Raw genomic sequence first — 21,330 nt, 5'->3', positions numbered from 1 at the left:
ACCCGGGCCACCCCCTCCCTCACCCCTCGAGCCCCCCTGTGCATCTCCCTCCTCCCTCTCTTCCTCCCCCCTGTGTATCTCCCCCCGGGCCACCTGACGGAAGTCTCTTCACAGTAAAAGCCCTGTGGTGGTGTGACCGGTCAGGAGCAGCTGTTCTGGATCCATTCAGTTTGAGTCTCGACGCGCGGCGCTATTTTTATACAGCGCCGCTTTCCTTCATGTTTCTGGCACTTTGTGGTTTGGGTCCATGTGAGCCCGTCTTAAACTGTTTTTAGCTCTGGATGACACAACTTTATTTACATGTGTAGATACTGCGCACCCTACAGGCTGGATTTGTAAAACATTTTAAGTTATTTGGTATTCCTAATGCTTAATCTGAAATTAATTGAATCTATTTTCCTGCTCATGTTAGACCTGTGCACCCAACACAGTCTCCATTAGAGACCTGCACGCCTGAATAACAGTAGGTTTCCCTCCACCTTCATATCGCCCTTTATTTCTTAAGGTTTTATCATAAACAAAGTCAAACCAAGTTTCTCAGTAGAAAATTTTATTAACAGCAACACGTGTGTAGGCACTTAGGAGACAGGACAGAGGACAAGTCTGTACAGGGGGCGCCATTTTAGATTGAAGCAGCATTTCAACACCATTATGACACTTAGGATCATGGGTCACTTTAGATCTGACTGAAATTAAAGAAAACATCCTATTGAAGCACTTCATTTGGACAAGTTGGATTAGGTTCAACTGAGAAAGAAATCACCAAAACATTTCAGTGATAGGACTAAACCAAAGACTCAGACTCAGCCAAAGACCCAATCAGCACTGAACTAGGCCAAGACCTTCGAAATAGGACAAATCCTGCTTTAGTCCTGCTTTAGTCCTACTTTAGTCCTGCTTTAGTCCTACTTTAGTCCTGCTTTAGTCCTGCTTTAGTCCTGCTTTAGTCCTGCTTTAGTCCTGCTTTAGTCCTGCTTTAGTCCTGGTCTTGGACATGGATTACATTTAACCTGTTCCTTTCCATTTTTGAGCCTGGGTAAATGTTTAGTTACAGTTCAAATTTGGTGAGAAAACATTTAAACCTCACAAAAACAAAAGACGGAAGGATAGAACAGTATCAGATGCTTAAGGCGGAATGAACCAAACCGAGTCAAACTTCAAACTAATAAAAGTTACAGGCCATTTTAACAACTAGAACCGTTACATCGACCACTTTTCGATTTGAAGCAATCAAAGTTATGGAGCAAGGAAGGAAGGAAGGGCCTTATAAGGAGTTGACCGTTTTAAATGCATTAACTTTGGCACCAGAGGACATTTAGGCACTATAACTTTACATTCGATTTGAGCACAAAAATAAAACGTTTACAGACAGACTTTGACCAACAGTGTAGTAGTTCAAAAGGTTCTAATGTGGTTTTATAATGGCTGGACTTTACAGTGCAAAAATGGCATGTTGTTTTTCTTGGTATAAAATATCTCCCAGTGTCTCTGAAGTCACAAAGCAGCAAACATGTGAAGTGATTTATGTAGTGAGTTATGCTTTAAGGCCGTTTCAAAATAATAAAATAAAATAATTAAATCTTCATGTTTAGTCTTTTTCATGTTCTAGTTTTCCTGCATGACAGTTTTAAAGGGCCCATATGACATTAACATAATATTTCCTCATCACAAGCATATCTGGAGTTGTGTCATTTAACACACAAACCCTGCATATTTAGACTGAGTTCTTCTTTCAAACAGAAAACACTCTGCTCCACCTTGTGATGTCATGTGGCAATACAGGAAGTGCTCCATTGTGTTTTTAAACTCCATACACCTTCACTAGAATCATTTGGAAGATTTCAACCCTGGAATTTCCAATCTCTACTGAACTAACAGTAAAAGGAGCTGTTAACTTGAAAACTACCACTTCATGACATCACAAGGTGGAAGAGAGTGTTTGAGCTTTGGAAATATAGACAGACTAATAATAAAGGGTTAAAACCAAACACAACTCCAGGTATGTTTCTGAGGAGGTAACAACATTATACCATGGCTTAAAGGTCAGTTTAATGTAATATGGGAGCTTTAAATTAACTGGTTTAGAGTTCGTTATGAGTTCACTCTGCTTTTCCTCACTCCTTCCTTCCTTACCACAATGCTAACATCTCTACTCAAATGTTTGCTCTAGTTCAAAAGAAGCGGCGAGACTGAGGAGCCACCAGGAGGGGTCAGGAGCCGCTAGGAGCCACTAGGAACCAACAGGGGCAGACGTCTCATTTACAAAGCTTAATGTGGAATTCTCACTAAACCTATAAGTACAGATAAAACCCTAATGTTCTCAAACCCACTTCTGGTCTCTGAGCTCTGAGCTCAGATCTTGTGTCTCGTCTCTGAAGGCACCAACGCCCAAAGTCCAGACATTTTGGATTGGAGCTCATTTTCACATATAGTTCTAGTGATAGATCACCAGCTGAACATGGAAAGTGGAGTACGCAAACTTTTTGTATGCAAGCTTTATAAATGAGACGCCTTGAGGAGCAACGCTCAGGTGTGTCTGTGGGAGGAGCAGCGTTCACATGTGGGAGGGGTCAGGTGTGTCTGTGGGAGGAGCAGCGTTCACATGTGGGAGGAGCTTTGTTCAGGAGGGGGGGTTCATTTGGGTCTGTAGGAGGAGCTTCATTTAGGTGTGCGTGTGGTCACTGCAAGGAGCTCACTTCCTTGCTCATGCAGTTGTCCAGGGTTAATGCTGATAGGTCTGGGGGGGCGGAAGTGATCACATAGCTCTGGCTGCCATTGTAACGTGTTAGCTTCTGTTGCTATGAACAGGCCTAAAATGTGATATTTGTCACTGTTTTATGTTTTATTTTATGGTATGAGTTAAAATCAGGCTGTTGGTGACATTTATTTGTAAAGTTAGTTCGGCAACATGTTAACTACCCCCCAAATAATAGATCTTTGAATGACCAATCACACCAGACCATCCCTCCAAACCCGACACTTATTAACCGTTCTCCTGGAGGCAGCTGTGTACTGAGAGAAGAGCTGAATTCAGGTGAGGTGGTAGGGGCTGTGGACAGGTGTGTCTGTGGGCGTGGTCACCATCAAGAGTTCTGTTCTTTGCTCATACAGTCATCCTGGAGACAGGTGTTAGGCAGGGGCAGGAACTTCGTTCAGGTGTTGGAGGGGTCAGGTGTATTTGTGGGCGTGGTCAGATGTATTTGTGGGCATGGTCACCGTGAGGAGGAGCGTTCTTTGCTCACACAGTCGTCCTGGAGGCAGTTGTCTCCGTTGGCCATGGAGCTGCAGGTGCGGCGCTTTTTCCGTCTGTGAGACATGGACTCACTCTCTGAGCCTGAGCCACCCTAAAAATACAGACAAGAACACGCATTAAGAGAGGGAACATCATAGACTGTACGTACTGTAACTATAAAGAAGTGACGGAGGGAGTGTGATGTCACCCACAGCGTTCAGCTCGAAATGAGGCTCACCGAGACGAGCAGTTATAGCAGCTAATCTGGAGCCAAGGCCCATGTTTGGCGTATCATAGCAACCAAAGAGCTAATTAGGAGCGAGGCTGTTTAAGGTAACGGCCGTTCCCACCCACACTGCCAGTTTGGCTTGGGGCAGGCACTTAACAACGCTGTCAATCAAACCTGTTGCTAACACTAGCGGGACCAACCTCGGGGAAAGAAAGCACCTCGTTTGTCTGTTATTAATGTTCATATCTTGATTTCAAACAAAATAGTGAAATTAAAATCAAAGGATCATGTAGAGAGGGTAATACGAACATTTTAAGACCAAAATGACTGACAGCAGTAGTTACAGAGAGAGGGGTGACAGTTTTTACATAGAAAGTGAATTGAAGTTGATGTCTGAGAATCAGGAATTGCACTTATAAATTCATTCAGGACAAGAAAATCTTTATAATTGTAACAGAGGACTTATTTTGACCTGAAAAGCTGCTTATACAATAGATCCGTTTTACTTTATTGCATGAAAGAAATAGTACTGGAGGTTCCACAGCTGCCCTGAAGCACACTGACAGAAACATCTCACACTTTTGAAATGTAAAGTGCATTATAAATATAATGCATGTAATGTAAATTGTTATTATTAACATAGGCGCCATTCTGCCCTGTCAGCCTCTGAGGTTCAGACTGATGCACTCTGTAAAGTATGTGTGATCATGTACTTTCAAGGTGAACTGGTCACGTATAAATACTTGTACTAGAGTTTATCTGCTCTCGTCTCATGACCGCCTTAAACACCATAGAATCAGAGGGACCTCATATGATCCATCTGTGACATCAATGTGAGATTTACACTCTCTAACCCCTGTAGAACACCACGCTATGGAAGGATTCCATGGAGGTTCATATTTGATAAAACTCAACTAAAATAAGGGACCTTTTACGTAAAGATGTATGTGATGTACTGGTCTTTGGTTAAGTGATTAGGTTTATGCTCATCTTAGACTTATCCATGCTTTTGTCTCCAGTAGATTAGACTACTGTGATGGCCTGTTCACCGGCCTCTCCAAAAGAGCCTTAAGACAGCTGCAGTACATCCAGAACACTGCTGCTCAGGCCCTGACTAGAACCAGGAAGTACAAGCACATAAGTCCTGTTCTCAGGTCTCTACACTGGCTTCGTATGGCTCAGAGAATGGACTTTAAAACACCTCTGCTGCTAGGCCATGGAGAGATTTGTACACAAGCAAAGTACACTCTGAGGACCTCATGGACTGGCCTCCTGCTGGTAGCCAGAGTAGGGACTAAAGCAGGGACTAAAGCAGGGACTAAAGCAGGGACTAAAGCAGGGACTAAAGCAGGGACTAAAGCAGGGACTAAAGCAGGGACTAACCATGGGAAATCAGCATTTTAGTTTTATGCAGCTAAAACCTCGAACCGTCTTCCTGAAGATGTGAGACAGGCCTCTACTTTGACGATGTTTAAATCCAGGATCTAAACGGTTCTGTTTAGCTATGTATATGACTGAAAGGTTAATATTTTGCCTCTTCACTTTTAATTTAAATTTTATGATTATGTTTTGATTTGTTTGCATTGTGATTTCAATGTCTTTCTTATTCTGTAAAGCATGAATTACTTTGTGTACCAATTGTGCTATACAAATAAACTTGCCTTGCCTTGCTTTGCCTATGCAGAGGTGGGACCAAATCCTTGTTTTGCAAGTCTCAAGTAAATCTCAAATCTTTGACCTCAAATCCAAGTCAAGTCCCAAGTCAAAGACCCACAAGTCCAAGTAGAACCCAAGTCCACTGCTTTGAGCTTCAAGTAATCTCAAGTCTTTAAAATGCAAATAAATTGCTATATTGGATAGTTTGTTTCATGACTTTAAAGTAACACAATTTATTTTACACCAAACCAAGCACCAAAAGTATCAACTGTTTAGAGAAAAGAGCTCAGTCCAAGTCAAGTCTGAGTCTTTTTTATAAGGTCAAGTGTCAAAACTGACTCAAGTCTAAATCGAGTACCAGTCATGACTTCCTCACCTCTGGGTCTATGTGCTCGTATAGACACATGGACTGAAATAAGCTTCTTCATGATTTGTGCTCTGATGGGTGAATATAACAACCATAATAATCCTTCATGAACCCAAGGCTGTGACGAGTGCTGCTTTTACACAGACATAGAAATGAGCTCTGTCATAGTCAGAAGCCCATCCAAAGGTTTAGATACCAAGGCATTTTAAAACTGCGGTGCTTTAGTTCAGCTCAGTTCTACTGGCTCTGTGCACAAAAGGAAATGGCTAGCTCACTGTTAGCATCACTACTTCTTGTCCAAGTCTCTCTGAGATTTTTGCAGAGTCAAGCTAAAATGAATAAATATTTAAAGATCTGTGTGAGTGTGTGTGTCAAACTCACATCCGTGTCGGAGTCTGAGGATGAGGAGGAGGAAGATGAGGAGTCGCTGGAGCTGTCTGAGGCGATTCCTGTTGACTCTTGAAGATCCACTCTGTCTGCGAGAGCTGCCAAGTCTGGACGCTCCTGTTTAAGGATCCTACAGAGACCGAGAGCCAGGACTGAGCCAGAACTAAACATAGTAATACCATCCACCACTATTATCAATAGTAGTAGTACTAGTAATAGTAGTACTTACCTGTACCACTTTCGGGACAGTTTGGGTCGGCCTCTGACAGTTTTGTGCCAAACGATGGGGAAGTTTGTAGAGCTCGCAAAATTCTGCGTTACAGCGATCGTAGTGTCCAAGTTTAGCACCACATGCCACCACCCACCTGCAGAAGACAAGAGACAGGGATATTCACCTGTGCATGTATATGTGATAGTGACACTTCACCGGTACATGTGTGTGCTTTTACTTTGAAGGGGGCGCTGTATACAGTAGATTACTATAAGCAGGTGCGGGATAATTCCTGGATCTTTTTGGCTTAATGAGCTCAGTTAGTCAGTCAGTTAATGAGCTTAAATGTGGGTCAGTGTCTGTCACATTATCACATTCAAAACAAAGCCTCAGGGGCAGAGTTCAGATGGGATTTAACTATAGTGGCCCAATACTGCCCCCTTTTGCAAATGTGAGGAAAGGAGAAAGCAACTAATAATAAAAATGCAACCTGGACAGCAGTGAGTCTACATTCAGGCAGAATGCTGCTGCATTCCCTGCTCTCCTCTTCTCCCTGCTCTCCTCTTCTCCCTGCTCTCCTCTTCTCCCTGCTCTCCTCTTCTCCCTGCTCTCCTCTTCTCCCTGCTCTCCTCTTCTCCCTGCTCTCCTCTTCTCCCTGCTCTCCTCTTCTCCCTGCTCTCCTCTTCTCCCTGCTCTCCTCTTCTCCCTGCTCTCCTCTTCTCCCTGCTCTCCTCTTCTCCCTGCTCTCCTCTTCTCCCTGCTCTCCTCTTCTCCCTGCTCTCCTCTTCTCCCTGCTCTCCTCTTCTCCCTGCTCCTTCATCCCTCCCTCCGTTCATCCCTCCATTCATCCCGCCATTCATCCCTCCATCCCTCCCTCTCCTATCTCCTCCCTCCCTCTCCTATCTCCTCCCTCCCTCTCCTATCTCCTCCCTCCCTCTCCTATCTCCTCCCTCCCTCTCCTATCTCCTCCCTCCCTCTCCTATCTCCTCCCTCCCTCTCCTATCTCCTCCCTCCCTCTCCTATCTCCTCCCTTACCTGGCACAAATACGGTCTCCCCGGGCTTCTGCAGGATCTCCAATGGTCTGAACTCGGGTGGCCATGTTGGCTCTTGCGTTCGGGGGTAGATGACATTGAACCAGGTGATGGCTTCATCCTGTTGATTCCCTCCATCGTCGCGCGTCACTTTGATCAGCTCTCGCGGCGTATGCGTTGGGAACAGACACCAGCGCTTGTGTCCCTGCACTAGAGCGTTCCAGGCTGACGTTCCCAAAGGATCAATGTGGATCCCAGTTCCCGAGCGAGAAGGACCCATCACAAACCACCTGAGAGACAGAAACCAGGACTGAACTGGGGACTGAACCATAAGAAAGACAAGATCATTTCTTTACAGATAGTAGAGTATGGGATGGGAGGGCATCTGACACAGACAGGGAGGGCATCTGACACAAGGGGACATTAACCTGTATGGCGGTCTTCGTTTCTCCCCTGCAAACTGGAACAGATCATCGGTGAAGAACACCGGGACAGTGTAATCGTCGAGTAGCTTCCTCCTCTTGGCATGTTCTCCATAGCTGCTGTCGAAGATGTAGAGCGGGCTGTCGTCTCGCGTGCTCTCCAGGTACTCTACGTAGTACTTCATTTTCATCTTCACAGAGTAGCCGTCGTTGTCCTCACCACATTTGAACTTCTGGTTGCGGTATTTTCGTTTGAGACGTTCCAGAGTCCACTTCTCTTTGGCGGGCCATGCCTCCTGACAGTTCAGCAGTACTACGGGTTTATATGGCCGTTCGAACCTCAAGATGAACTCCTCTGGGGACAGGCGCGACGCGTCAACTCGCTCCACATTGTCCTGGTAACATACAATAATAGACTAGTATGAGGAGGAATAATGTGAAGAGGCCTGTACAACTGGCACTTCACCAAACATGAAAAGTTACAATAATAACAAAAGTAGGGCCATGGACCATTATGGAACCTACCTGGATGACTGAGGGATTACACAGATATTAGGCCACATGGGAATATAAAAGAAGTTACTACCATTTAATGCTGAAAATCACATTCTATTACATTCTAAAGAAAGTGTTTTTATTATGGTCAACCCCAATGATTTCCACAGATTCTGCAGAGGGTACGAAGGCACCGAGAGTCCTTCAGACTTTGTTTAAGATGTTCGGAGCATCCAAAACAGATTATACAGATTATAACTGGTGGATCAAAGCCTGAAATGCGGCCAGCGTTTACAGTCGCACATTTTGGACTTATTTCACACCTGGATATCCTATTGTTCATATTATAAATACTAAACAAAATAACAGTTTAAAGTTTCAAACTATAGACAATAAGTGCAGAGTAGTTATTCATGTTGTAGTCGACTAAAGAAATTCTTCACAGACTAAAGACATGTGCTGCCGATCAGGTGTGGCAAAGGCTCACAAAGCTATTTCGTATCTCAATATTGTACTCTCAAAACTACACCTGCAGGGGGAGATCATGCAAAAACTACTATTTACGCAGAAATAGTACTATACTACTATACTAATAATACTAGGAGTGCAGTTTTTATACAGTCTATTATTACATATGTAAACCTTGAATTTTATGTAGTATGGAAAATAAATAAACTATACTATACTAGCCAGGGTTCCAGGAGGTTAGGCAGACTGAAATGGACGTAGGTGTGTGGTGTATTTATAGAGCTGGATTGTGCAACTCCAAAGTTAACACTAACTTTAATATACACTTAATGTTCAAACGTGTCAGTTATAGTTTAACTGGTTAGAAATCATTACTTAACACTATTCAAGGCTTGTACAGCGGTAATATTAAGAAAACTATTGAATTCTACTTTCAAATACATCATACTACATCTGTTTTATGCCATTAAGTCACAAATTAAACATGTATGCACTTCGGGTAGAAATACACATACATAGTTTAATATAATCCTGAATTTATGCTGTTTAATAAAAAATATCCTGGTTTTATTATGGTCCATCGCGTACGTGCAGATCCGCACTCTTCCGGCACGTTAGCCAGGTTAGCCCTGTTAGCTTAACTCCCTGGCCCCGGACCGTGTCTCTCCCCGCTTTCCTCGCACCTTTCCCGGGGACCGTACCTTCACGCTCCGATGCGACAGGTCGAAGCTGTCGTGGTACCCGTGTTTGATCCAGTCCGCGGAGTCCTTGAGCTCGGGCCTGGCGCTCTTCTTGGCTTCTTTGATCCGCTTCTTACTTTTGTGGTTCATTTCTGTTCGGTTTAAAGAGCTCACAGTTAGCACGGTTAGCCTCTGAAGCTACACTGCGCCGAGACACTGCATTTAGCCGCACTAGCCTGGCTCCTTACCGGCTTTTACCAACACTCCCGGCTCCTTTTAAAGCCCAAACCCCGGTGATACGGCTCTGTATGGCTCGTTTGTACCGCTCCCCCTGTGTGTGGACACTTTTACGGGCGCTGCTCCGGTTAAACTGTGATAAAACACCGGAGAGTAGCGCCGTTAGCACAGTTAGCTTGGTACAAAATGCTTCTGTAACAGTTTGACAGCACAGACTCCCGCCCCTCTGAAAAACTAAGCCGCTGATTGGTTGCTGTCTCGAGTGGTCCGCATATTGATTGGACAGGACGCTTCCCGCCAGGCTCTGATTGGCTGTGGACCGCCCCTTTCTTTTGTTATGGACTGAAGGCGGAAGTGGATTTCAGCGTGTTCTCCACAGTGAAAGAACCAACGAAACGATCTCAAAATGCGACTTTTTTAAAAATCCCATTTTCAGAGACATTATGGCCGGAAGTGAAGCAGAATCCTCGAGTTTAGCGTTTAAAGTTTTTACGTTTAAAGATGACGATGAAAACTCAGAGGAATCTTTGAGCGTGACCATCCCAGAGGTGAATTTTCTGTGTGAAAGATTTCATGTTTTTATGCGACTTATCAGTAATTTTAAGCATTGAACTAACTATATCAAAACTGCTGTCTTACAAATAAAGATTGTAATGGCGTTTGGTCTGAATAAATGTCTAAGTATAAGCAAAAGTTTAGCATAGTTATCTTTACCTAATCCTAAATAGCAGAACATTTGTGTCAGATGCCCTCCCATTTTCCTGTATCCCTGTCTGTCAGATGCCCTCCCATCCTCCTCTGTCCCTGTAGTATTAGACTGAGGGTCAAATGTCTCAGTGGGATACTTCACTGATAGAAATTGTTTTGTATATTTGTTTCATGTCTCTGCAGGTTTTGGACCCTCAGTTCGGGATGTACGTGTGGCCCTGTGCCGTGGTTCTGGCCCAGTTTCTGTGGAATCGAAGACGAGAGTTGAAGAACAAGACTGTCCTAGAGGTGCGTCCTGGACAGTATTGGGATCTAACTAAATACATCTACCAAAAGTACATACTCAAAGTACTCATTTTGAGTTTCTGTCAGTTACTCAAAATTATTACTTTATTCATAAAAAAGGAATACATGGCAATGGTTGTTCACACAAGTTGGGCTTCAAACTATATGATATTTAAAAAAAAAAAAAAAAAATCACTATTGTGGTGAGAATGGTGAAATAAACATTAAGATGTTTTTAATCCCTTCTTGTATGTTTACACTGTTCCTAGTTCTGTCCTGGTTCAGTCCTGGTTTAGTCCTGGTTCAGTCCTGTTCTCTCTCAGTTAGGAGCAGGCGTGTCTCTTCCTGGGGTGGTGGCTTCTCTTCTCGGTTCCTCCGTTCTGCTCTCAGATTCTGCAGAACTTCCTCAGTGTCTCAAGAATTGTGCCCGCTCTTGCCACACCAACAGGTTAAAGGTCACAGCAGGGCAGAAGTCAGAGGTCGTACAAGCCCTGGGGCAGAGGTCAGAGGTCACACCCAACCTGGGACAGAGGTCAGAGGTTGTACAAGTCGTGGGTCTCAGTTGGGGACACATCTCTCCTCGTCTTCTGTCTCTGCCCAAAGTTGACCTAGTCCTCGGATCAGACGTCTTCTATGATCCTCAAGGTACAATTTAAACTACATTATTCATAAATTACTACTAACCCTGTGAGAACACTTTACGCTGAGTTCAGACAAGAGATAGACAGTATATTGGGCCAATATTTGTACTTTTTAGCATATTGGCCATTAGCTTTAAATTTCTAGCAGAGACCAATATTTACAGTTATAAAGCCATAGACTGTATGAACAAGTATTCTGAGGGAGTGACATTACCTACAGTGCTTGACTCCAGGTCAACAGTTATAACGGGTAATCTAGAGCCAGGTTCCATATTTGGAATTCTGACAGTGAGTATCACAGCAACCAGAGAGTGAAGAGTTGCTAACGCTGTTGCTAATGAGATTAGCATGTTAGCTATGTCCATTTATATATACAGTTTGTGGTCTGAGCGCAGTGTTTGTCTTGAATCTGGACCACAGCGAGATTTCCCTGAGATGAATTTGCTACATTTTTTCCTCCAGACTTCGAGAGTGTTCTGGTGACGGTGTCGTTCCTCTTCCGGAAAAACCCTCTCACTCAGTTCTGGACCACCTACCAAGTCAGAAGGTCAGGCCCAGGGCATTGCAGGAAATGCACTTCTCTCTCCTTCACCTCTCTCCCCTTTCTCCTCTCTCTCTCTTCTCTTCCCTCTCTCCTCTCTCCTCTCCCCTCTCCCTTCTCCTCCTCTCATCCCTGTCTCTTGTTCTTCAGCTCAGACTGGTCTCTGGAGCTCCTTCTCTCTCGCTGGAGGATGGCTTGTGAATTGGTTCCTCTTGGGGTGTTTGAGGCTGATAAACCGGAGCTGGCTGGGTCTCGTCTCCCTGGAAACCATAGCATCCAGATGATGGTCATCACCCCTGGCGACGGCAGGTGGTCTTTACAGCAACAGCACACTGATGACAACAGCATGTGATGTTGCAATCTCCTCCCCCTTACTCACTGCTGCATTTGAACTGAACAAACCAAAACACACAGGACGGTGCAGAGGAAGTACACAGATAGCTGGTGAGTCTCACCTCACAGGCAGAAGGTCCCCAGAACTCCCGGGCCCTTCTGTGTGCAGTTTGCATGTTCTCCCTGTGTCTGGGGCAGAAATTATTGTCTGATAAGACATTCCTACATTCACTCTATAGCAGATCTGTTCAGTAACAAAATATTTGCTGCATTTGATCAATTAAGACAAAAATTCAATATAGATAATAAAGATTTTTTCAAATATTTGCAAATCCAGGATCTCAAGAGGGCGGCTTTTACATTTTTTCAGTGGTGTGAAGCTCAGGAAAGGGTTCACTCCTCCGTCTGCAGCATACACGGACTAATTCAGTTTAAGACCACCATAATAGATAAATATTGACACAACTGTGCAGGTATTTAGTTCTGTTAGAATTCTTTTTTTGTTTTTATTTACTTATTTATTTTTCATTTCTTGCTTTGTTTGTTGTTTGTATTCTTGTCTAAAGTTGATTTATAAATGTTAAACATGGATGTGTTATGGGAGACATTGCTTTTTTATATTTTAAAAACTTTTAAAAAAGTTAAAAAAAAAAACACTGTATTTACTTTTTTTTTAACGAAATGAAAATCCCAAAGTGATTTAAAGAGCTCATTTTCTTGTGATCAATCCAAGCGTTCATGGTCCTGTTTGTTTGATTTTACACAAAAAGGTGAGAGTGACTCACTGCAGAACTTTGGGCTAATGTAATATTATTTGAGTGGGACTTGTTTAACAGCACAAATCAGCTCACCTGTTTAGTTCAGATAAATCAGTTATTTATGCTCAGATTGTGTTAAAACAAAGGAAAGGTTAAAGTCTAACAGAGCTTCAGACAACACAGTGCCTACAGTTAGCATTACACCCCCAGAGAATGTTGATGACATTAGTGAGTATCCATTGTTTTTTATGTGATTTTATGTATTTTATTCAAAATGAATAAACCATCAAACTATGGAGATTTTGAGAAGTGGCTGTTTTACAATGACTGCAAAACACAGCTAATCCTAATCTGGTTCAGACCTGGTTTAGTCCCAGTTCAGACCTGGTTTAGACCTGCTTTAGACCTGGTTCAGACTTGGTTCAGGCCTGATTTAGACCTGGTTCAGACCTGGTTTAGTCCGGGTTCAGACCTGGTTCAGATCTAGTTTAGACCTGGTTTAGACCTGGTTTAGTCCTGGTTTAGTTCTGGTTCAGACCTGGTTCAGATCTGGTTCAGACCCAGTTTAGACCTGGTTTAGACCTGGTTTAGGCCCGGTTCAGACCTGGTTCTTCAGGATGTGGAGGAGGTGCAGTGTGTCTGTGGTTTCCTGTAGAAGGTGACAGAGTTTTACCGTTAAACTCCCACTCACGCTCACACTGTAAAACGCCTGTGAGACTTGGAACGTTTTTACACCAAGAAGACCACAGACCTTTATCTTTTTATTATGTTTTTATTTTGAGCAGATAAAGTATTGGATTTATTTAAATTGAAACACCACACTGTCAGGTCACTTTGAAAAAATCATATTTAAGTTTAAGCTCATGTCAAACTGCAGGAAAAGACTTAATCTGATAAAACTAGAGACGTGAAACTGTTTAGACCTGCTTAAGTCCTGGTTTAGTCTTGGTTTAGTCCCATTTTAGACCTGCTTTTGTCCTGGTTTATTCTCATTTTAGACCTGCTTTTGTCCTGTTTTAGTCCCATTTTAGACCTGCTTTAGTCCTGATTCAGTCCGAATTTACTCCACGTTAAGTGGGACCTAGTTTGGACTTGGTTTAACACAGATTAGACCTAATTTAAACCCGTTTTAGTCTTGGTTCTGGTTTAGATCTAGTTTAGTGCTGGTTAAGTCCTGGTGTAGCTCCTCGTTCAGCACTGTTTTAGAATTGGTTAGTCCTGGTTCAGTTCTAGGTTAGACCTGGTTTAGACCTAGTTTAGTGCTGATTAAGTCCTGGTTTAGGTCCTTTAGGTCTGGGTTAGCCCTCTGTCAGACCTGGTTTAAGCCCAGGGTTAGACTTGGTTTAGTCCTGGTTTAGGGCCTTCTTTAGTCCTGGGTTAGACTTGGTTCAGACCTGCTCTCCAAACGAAGCTGTCTGATTGGCTGCTGCTGACTCACAGGAAGCGGTTGTTTTTCGATGAAACCTCAAAATCGTCATTTTGTGCCTTGTGATCTGAGCTAGAACTTTATCAGGACTAAACTGGGTCTAAACCGGGCCTAAACCGGTTCTAAACTGGGCCGAAACCAGGTCTTGATTGGGTGTGGACCAGGACCAGACCAGGACCAGACCAAGACCAGTTCTAGACCACCTGTAGTCCGGACTCAGGTCAGTGAACTCACTGTATGCAACATGAGAATAGTTACTGGAAGAAATGACAGTGGATTTGAAATGCGAGAGACAGCGTTCACAACTGAGAGACTGAAATCTGAACTTTAAACTCACCCAAGAAGCTCAAGTACTTCAGAACATGTCTGTAGAGGTCAAAGCTAGCACCTTTCTCACAGAATAAGACCCCATGGACACACGGGAAGGGCATCTAACACACAGGGAGGGCATCTGACACACGAGGAGGGCGTCTGACACATGGGGAGGGCATCTGATACATGGGGAGGGCATCTGACACACAGGGAGGGCATCTGACACACAGGGAGGGCATCTGATACATGGGAAGGGCATCTGACACACAAATCTCTCTCATTTCTCATTATTAGTCCCCACAAACACGTCATATTAATTTTAAGGCTGTACTACGTAACTTTTATGGGAAGGTCTGCTGTGCACTTCCTTGTCTCCATGGAGATGATATTGTCTTAAGGCATCCATCTCCATTGAGACAAGTGGGAAACACCAACAAGCAACGTTACAGTTCAGATCTGCGGAAAGGCACCACTTAAAGAATGTCCCATCGCAGCAGACATGTTGACCTCGGGCAGAACCCAGACAAATTCACACTGGGGGTGTTCTACATGTATGTTTATGGCAGAATGCTTATCATTTTCCATGGAGACTCAATGCACACATTAGCAAACACTGACAAAAAAGTTTTAAGATTAAGTCTGAAAACTCTTGAAAAAGCCCCAATGTGATTTAAAGAGCACATTTTCAGTTTCCTGTGATCAATCTGAGCGTTCATGGTCCTGTTTAAGAGTTTGATTTTCAACTAAAAGGTGAGAGTGACTAACTGAAAAACTGTTGGCTAATGCTAGCTAGCACGTGACTGTAATGTTATTTAAGAGGGACTTGTTTAACAGCGCAAATCAGCTCACCTTTTGCACTTCAGATAAGTCAGTTCTTTATGGTCAGATTGTTTTAAAACAAAACTCAGGTTAAACTCTAATAGAGCTTCTGACAGAGTAGTGCCTCTGGTTAGCATGACGCCCCCAGGGAGTGTTAATGACCTCACCTGCAAAGTATGAATAGACTAGTTACTGTGGGTTACCATGTGTTGCCATGTGTTACTGTGTGTTGCCGTGTGTTAACATGTGTTAATGTGTGTTGCCGTGGGTTACCATGTTGCATGTTCTGCAGGAGGATGCTGGTTCTACTCCTCACGGCTCTGGTCCTCCTGGTGTGTCTGGCTCTGCTGTCCTCCCTCTGTTTGCACTGCTACAAGAGACCCATGGGTATAAACCTGGACTAAACAAGAACTAAACCTGGACTAAATCAGGATTAAATAAGGACTAAACCAAGACTAAATCAGGACTAAACCAGGACTAAATCAGGATTAAATAAGGACTAAACCAAGACTAAACCAGAACTAAATCAGGACTAAACCAGGACTAAATCAGGATTAAATAAGGACTAAACCAAGACTAAACCAGAACTAAATCAGGACTAAACCAGGACTAAATCATGACTATACCAGATCTAAACCAGGTCTAAACCAGGTCTAATGGTGGTTCTAATGTGTTTTGTTTTGTGTAGTTTCAATCCGTCAGACCCGCACGTCAGAGGACACATACATCCCGTCAGTTTAAACTTTATTTTGTTTATTTATTTGTGAAAATAAAACTTTAATTAACTGTTTGTGTTTTGTTTAAGGTCATCACAATTCCTGATGAACAGACCTAGTGATTACTACTCCTTCTACTAATATTGCTACTGCTACCGCCTCTACTAATGCTACTACTGCTACTACTACTACTGCTACTGCTACTGCTACTACTACTACTACGGCTGCTGCTGCTACTGCTACTGCTACTGCTACTGCTATTACTACTACTGCTACTACTACTGCTGCTACTGCTAATACTACTGCTACTATTACTACTGCTGCTGCTGCTACTAGCACTAACACTACTAGTGCTACTACTACTCACTTACTGTTTCTTGTATATTTCAGTGCAGTACTCTGTACACCAGAACTATGTCCATCCTCCATCAAATCTCCTCTCTCCTCAGTGAGTACAGCAAATATGTCTACTACAACACCTAATACTACAGTACTACTACTACTACTACTACTACTACAGTGTTACAGTCACTACTGCAGTACTGCTACTAAAGAATAATTTTAAAAGATTATAATTTTTATTTTTACCATTTTTTTCAGTTTTTCAGGGGAGGGGTCTCAGAGACCCGCACGTCCTTCCGTCACCCCCACAGAGACAGGTACTACTCCCACTGCTACTACTACTGCTACTACTAGTGCTACTACTGCTTCTACTGCGACTACTGCTGTTGCTGCTACTATTACTACTACTACTCCCACTGCTACTACTGCTAGTACTGCTACTACTACTAGTGCTACTACTGTTGCTACTACTATTACTGCTACTACTACTGCTACTACTACTTCTACTGCTATTACTGCTATTACTGCTATTACTTCTGCTGCTGCTACTACTATGACTAGTATTACTACTACTCCTACTGCTACTACTACTGTTGGTGCTACTACTACTATTACTGCTACTACTGCTACTACTGCTACTATTACTAGTATTACTATTGCTACTATTACTGCTTTTACTAATACTGCTACTTCTACTACTGCTACTACATCGAATAGTGCTACTACTACTGCTGCTACAGTTACTACTACAATTACTAATAGTACTACTGCTCCTACTACTACTGCTATTACTATTATTAATACTGCTACCACTATTTCTACTACAGCAAATACTGCTATTTCTACTACATAAAATGTTAGGGGCTGTGATACTTAAGCCTGAATACAAAAACTCTGCAGTAAATCCTTGAGTGATTGTATAAGTACAAAAGTACACAGAATACTGCTCTGAGTGGCAGAGTGGTTATATTATATACTGCCCCACAGTGAGGAGGTCTCTGGTTCGATTCATGGATCTACAAAAAAAGTAACAGTTTGTGTTTTTACAGAGAGCAACAACAGCTACGAGAACACAGGTGAATAAAGACATTTATTCTATCATATTTTCTGACTAAAAGTACAGGTCATGTGACTAAACATATGGGTCATGTGACTAAACATATGGGTCATGTGACTAAACATATGGGTCATGTGACTTAGATAAAGATAAGCTCAGGTGGATCTTCATTTGCAACAAAAACACAAATCTCCCTCTTGCTCTGTGTCACTCTCTTTCTCTCCCCTTCCTCTCTTTCTTCCTTTAATCTCTCCTCTTCTCTCTCTGTTTCCTCTCTCCCCTTTCCTCTTTTCCTCAACTTTCATCCTGTCTCTTCGCTTTCTCTCTCTCCTCCTCCTCTCTCCCACCTCTCTCCCTCTCTCTTTCTCGCCACTCTGCTTTTCCTCCTCCTCATCCATTTCTCTCTTCCCTTGCTCTCTCCCCACCTTCCCCTCTCTCTCTTCCTCCTCTCTTCTCTCTCTTTCCCCATTCCCCTCTCTCTTCTCTCTATCCACCTCCTTCTCTCTCATGCTCTCTTCTCTCTCTCTTACCCCCCTCCACCTCTCTCTTCTCTTTCTCTCTATATTACGTTCTCTCTTTCCCTCTCCTCCTCTCTCTTCTCTCTCTCGCTCTACATTCCTCTCTCTCTTCCCCTCCCTCTTCTCGCTCTCTCTCCTTCGCCCATCTCCTTCTCTCTCTCAGGGCCGTGTGCAGACAGTGAGGAGGAAGTCCCTGACCCTGGATACATGTGAGTACTCTACTCATACTCCAGTATTTTTGAAGTAACAGTACTTTTACTTTTGTTTTTGCTTCTTTTTCATCAGAGTGGTGCTCCCCGAAACAGCACCCCCTGTGGCCAAAATCAATCGCACATCCACCACCAGCTCAGGTCAGTGCCTCAGGTCAAAGGTCAGATCTCAGAGGGCAGGTGCAGTAAAAGTATTTGTAGTTTTAACAGTACTTTTGCTAACAGTTCATGCTCATGTGAATGTAGAGTTAAACCAGGCCCAGTCTCATGTTAAATGTATTAAACTCTTCTGACGTATGGCCCACAGACTGTAAATATAAATACAGTGCTAACCTGCTAGCATAGACTATATATATAAATGGACAGCGCTAACCTGCTAGCATAGACTATATATATAAATGGACAGCGCTAACCTGCTAGCATAGACTATATATATAAATGGACAGCGCTAACCTGCTAGCATAGACTATATATATAAATGGACAGCGCTAACCTGCTAGCATAGACTATGTATATAAATGGACAGCGCTAACCTGCTAGCATAGACTGTGTATATAAATGGACAGTGTTAACCTGCGAGCACAGACTGTATATATAAATGGGTGTAGCTAACCTGCTAGCTGCCACGTTCCAAACAGGAAGTGAGCATGGGCGCGATTTGGCTCCATTGACTCTGGCTTCAATTCCAAAACTGTGGCCCTTCTCTCTGTAACTGCTGCTGTTAGACTCGTCTTTTTGTTCATATTAACCTGCTCTACGTGATCCCAGGGTTTTTATTTTGCTATTGTGTCGTACATCCAAATATGAACATTAACTATACACAAATCAGGTGCCTTCTTTCGTCGAGGTGTTAGCAATAGGTTTGATTGACGTTGCTAAGCGTTGCTAAGGGCAGGGGCGTTACCTTCAACATCTTCCTTCCTGATTGGCTCTTTTGTTGCTATGATACTCACTGGGTTTCTCCACATGAAGCAAAAACTGGCCCAAAGTTCAGTGTCTTCTGTCAGTTTAAATAAACAAAAGTCAAATTATTTTTTCACAATATCTTCAGAAAGTGGAGACATTTCTCAAGCCCAAAGACGGTCTCAGTTTGTGTCTCTTGTTCGTGTTTTTCAGAGAGCGTTGGCAGCGACGAGGACGCAGGTCAGATTGGACTCATTCTCTGTCTCACATTTAAACTCAAACTCTCACAAACTCAAGAATTTATGTCAAATATTTCTACACTTCATTCTCTCGCTCTCATTTATTCTCTCTCTCTCTCTCTCTCTCTCTCTCTACAGAACCTAACTATGTGAACTTGGGCGACCCGGAGAGCTCCTTTGTTTCGCCACATGATCAGCTGGACATCAATGAGAGTCAAGACTCAAGCGGTTTCAAAACTTTATTAAACTTTACACAATTATCTGCACACCTGATTTAGTCCTGATTCAGTCATGGTTCAGTCCTGGTTTAGTCCTGGTTTAGTCCTGGTTTAGTCATGGTTCAGTCCTGGTTCAGTCTTGGTTCAGTTCTGGTTGAGTTCTGGTTTAGTCCTGGTTCAGACCTGGTTCAGTCCTGGTTCAGTCCTGGTTCAGTCCTGGTTTAGTCCTGGTTCAGTCCTGGTTCAGTCCTGATTCAGTCCTGGTTCAGTCCTGGTTCAGTCCTGGTTCAGACCTGGCTCAGTCCTGTTTCAGTCCTGGTTCAGTCCTGGTTCAGTTCTGGTTTAGTTCTGGTTCAGTACTGGTTCAGTCCTGGTTCAGTCCTGGTTCAGACCTGGTTCAGTCCTGGTTCAGACCTGGTTCAGTCCTGGTTGAGTTCTGGTTCAGTCCTGGTTCAGTCCTGGTTCAGACCTGGTTCAGTCCTGGTTCAGTCCTGGTTCAGTTCTGGTTTAGTCCTGGTTCAGACCTGGTTCAGTCCGGGTTCAGTCCTGGTTCAGTCCTGGTTCAGTCCGGGTTCAGTCCTGGTTCAGACCTGGTTCAGTTCTGGTTCAGTCCTGGTTCAGTCCTGGTTCAGTCCTGGTTCAGTCCTGGTTCAGACCTGGTTCAGTCCTGGTTCAGTCCTGGTTCAGCCCTGGTTCAGTCCTTTTATAGTCCTGGTTCAGTCCTGGTTCAGTCCTGGTTCAGTCCTGGTTCGGTCCTGGTTCGGTCCTGGTTCGGTCCTGGTTTAGTCCTGGTTCAGTCCTGGTTTAGTCCTGGTTCAGTACTGGTTCAGTCCTGGTTCGGTCCTGGTTTAGTCCTGGTTCAGTCCTGGTTTAGTCCTGGTTCAGTCCTGGTTCAGTCCTGGTTCAGTCCTGGTTCAGTCCTGGTCTAACTCCGGTCTGTTTTCAGAGCACTCTGACAGTGATGAAGAGGGGGACTACGTGAACCAGCCCTCGGTGAGTCAAAAAACACACAGGGAGGGCATCTGACACATATGTTTTACTTGAATGTCATTTGAAATAAAGTTTGTGTAGTTTCAGAAGTCGGAGGCGGAGCCCAGTGCATGATGGGACGGATTGTAGTTTTTTCTGACACTTCCTGAGAATCTTTTTTGTTTCTGTTTGTTTACACGAGCTGTGCCCAAGTGAATAAATGTTTAAGAGCAACGTCTGTGTGTGTGCGGAGGAAGGGAGTACTCGGATACATTTACTCAGATACATGTACTCGAGTAACTTTTTAAAGAGAGGGTATCTCCACAAATATACAAAACATGATACAAAACTGTACACACCTACTTGACAAACCTGATGTGATGTGCAGTAGTTTCATTAGTGGGATGTACTCTGATTGTGTTGATAGTGCTCTGAAGGGGGAGTGACTTAGCACAGAGAAATGTGTCAATATGTTGTTTTGAGCCAATATCCAGTAGCATTTTAAAAACAATAAAAGCAAACATGGGGATCTACTGTAAATTTCTGACTAAAAGCTGCTACTTTTTTCCCACGCTTTGAACCCCGCAGCCCATACAACGGTGCGGCTAATTTATATATTTTTACCAGTGGCCACCGGGGGGCACTCTCTAACAGTAAAGGCAAAAGTAAGACAGACGTGGGGGGAAATTATGCGCTGAAGAATACACTAGTTTTGATTTTGATCTGTCATTTTGTGCATCATGCCCACACCCTCATCATGGAAAACACACAAAGAAATGAAAGTGATGCAGCTTTTCAGTTAACTCAAAGAAGGAAATGGAGCCACTGCACGTAAGGTTAGCATCAATGAATCCATGGTGCGACGTCGGCGGCAGCAGCGGGAAGAATTTAGTCAATGTAAAAAGACGACAGGAGCTTTC

The 21,330-nt window shown here is 43.4% G+C and overlaps 3 protein-coding genes across 4 annotated transcripts; 2 read left to right on the top strand and 1 right to left on the bottom strand.

Moving 5' to 3' along the window:
* Positions 1-3,189: 3,189 nt before the first annotated feature.
* Positions 3,190-9,594, bottom strand: jmjd6 (jumonji domain containing 6, arginine demethylase and lysine hydroxylase). The gene is made up of 7 exons (XM_033970489.2): positions 9,428-9,594; positions 9,201-9,331; positions 7,543-7,931; positions 7,118-7,404; positions 6,101-6,236; positions 5,866-6,001; positions 3,190-3,344 (listed from the first exon to the last, which is right to left on the bottom strand). The coding sequence occupies exons 2-7, from the start codon at positions 9,327-9,329 to the stop codon at positions 3,213-3,215; spliced, it is 1,209 nt and encodes a 402-aa protein (XP_033826380.1). The 5' UTR covers positions 9,330-9,331; positions 9,428-9,594; the 3' UTR covers positions 3,190-3,212.
* Positions 9,595-9,704: 110 nt separating this feature from the next.
* Positions 9,705-12,889, top strand: mettl23 (methyltransferase like 23). The gene is made up of 5 exons (XM_033970524.2): positions 9,705-9,964; positions 10,308-10,412; positions 10,733-11,054; positions 11,513-11,597; positions 11,742-12,889. The coding sequence occupies exons 1-5, from the start codon at positions 9,860-9,862 to the stop codon at positions 11,941-11,943; spliced, it is 819 nt and encodes a 272-aa protein (XP_033826415.1). The 5' UTR covers positions 9,705-9,859; the 3' UTR covers positions 11,944-12,889.
* Positions 12,890-14,070: 1,181 nt separating this feature from the next.
* LOC117374403 (linker for activation of T-cells family member 1-like) lies at positions 14,071-20,990 on the top strand. 2 transcript variants are annotated; one of them, XM_055223437.1, is made up of 13 exons: positions 14,071-14,328; positions 15,532-15,626; positions 15,928-15,970; positions 16,045-16,073; positions 16,346-16,403; positions 16,556-16,614; positions 17,347-17,373; positions 18,036-18,081; positions 18,158-18,222; positions 19,198-19,224; positions 19,362-19,451; positions 20,388-20,434; positions 20,519-20,990. In XM_055223437.1, exons 2-13 carry the CDS (start codon positions 15,536-15,538, stop codon positions 20,543-20,545), a joined length of 609 nt encoding a protein of 202 aa, XP_055079412.1. In that variant the 5' UTR covers positions 14,071-14,328; positions 15,532-15,535; the 3' UTR covers positions 20,546-20,990. The 2 variants fall into 2 exon arrangements, with proteins under 2 accessions (XP_055079412.1, XP_033826393.1); XM_033970502.2 differs by having other exon boundaries at positions 20,513-20,990.
* Positions 20,991-21,330: the final 340 nt, after the last annotated feature.

The sequence above is a fragment of the Periophthalmus magnuspinnatus genome, chromosome 8, assembly GCF_009829125.3.
Source record: "Periophthalmus magnuspinnatus isolate fPerMag1 chromosome 8, fPerMag1.2.pri, whole genome shotgun sequence".
NCBI lineage: Eukaryota > Metazoa > Chordata > Actinopteri > Gobiiformes > Gobiidae > Periophthalmus > Periophthalmus magnuspinnatus.
This window is presented reverse-complemented; position numbering and strand designations above follow the sequence as displayed.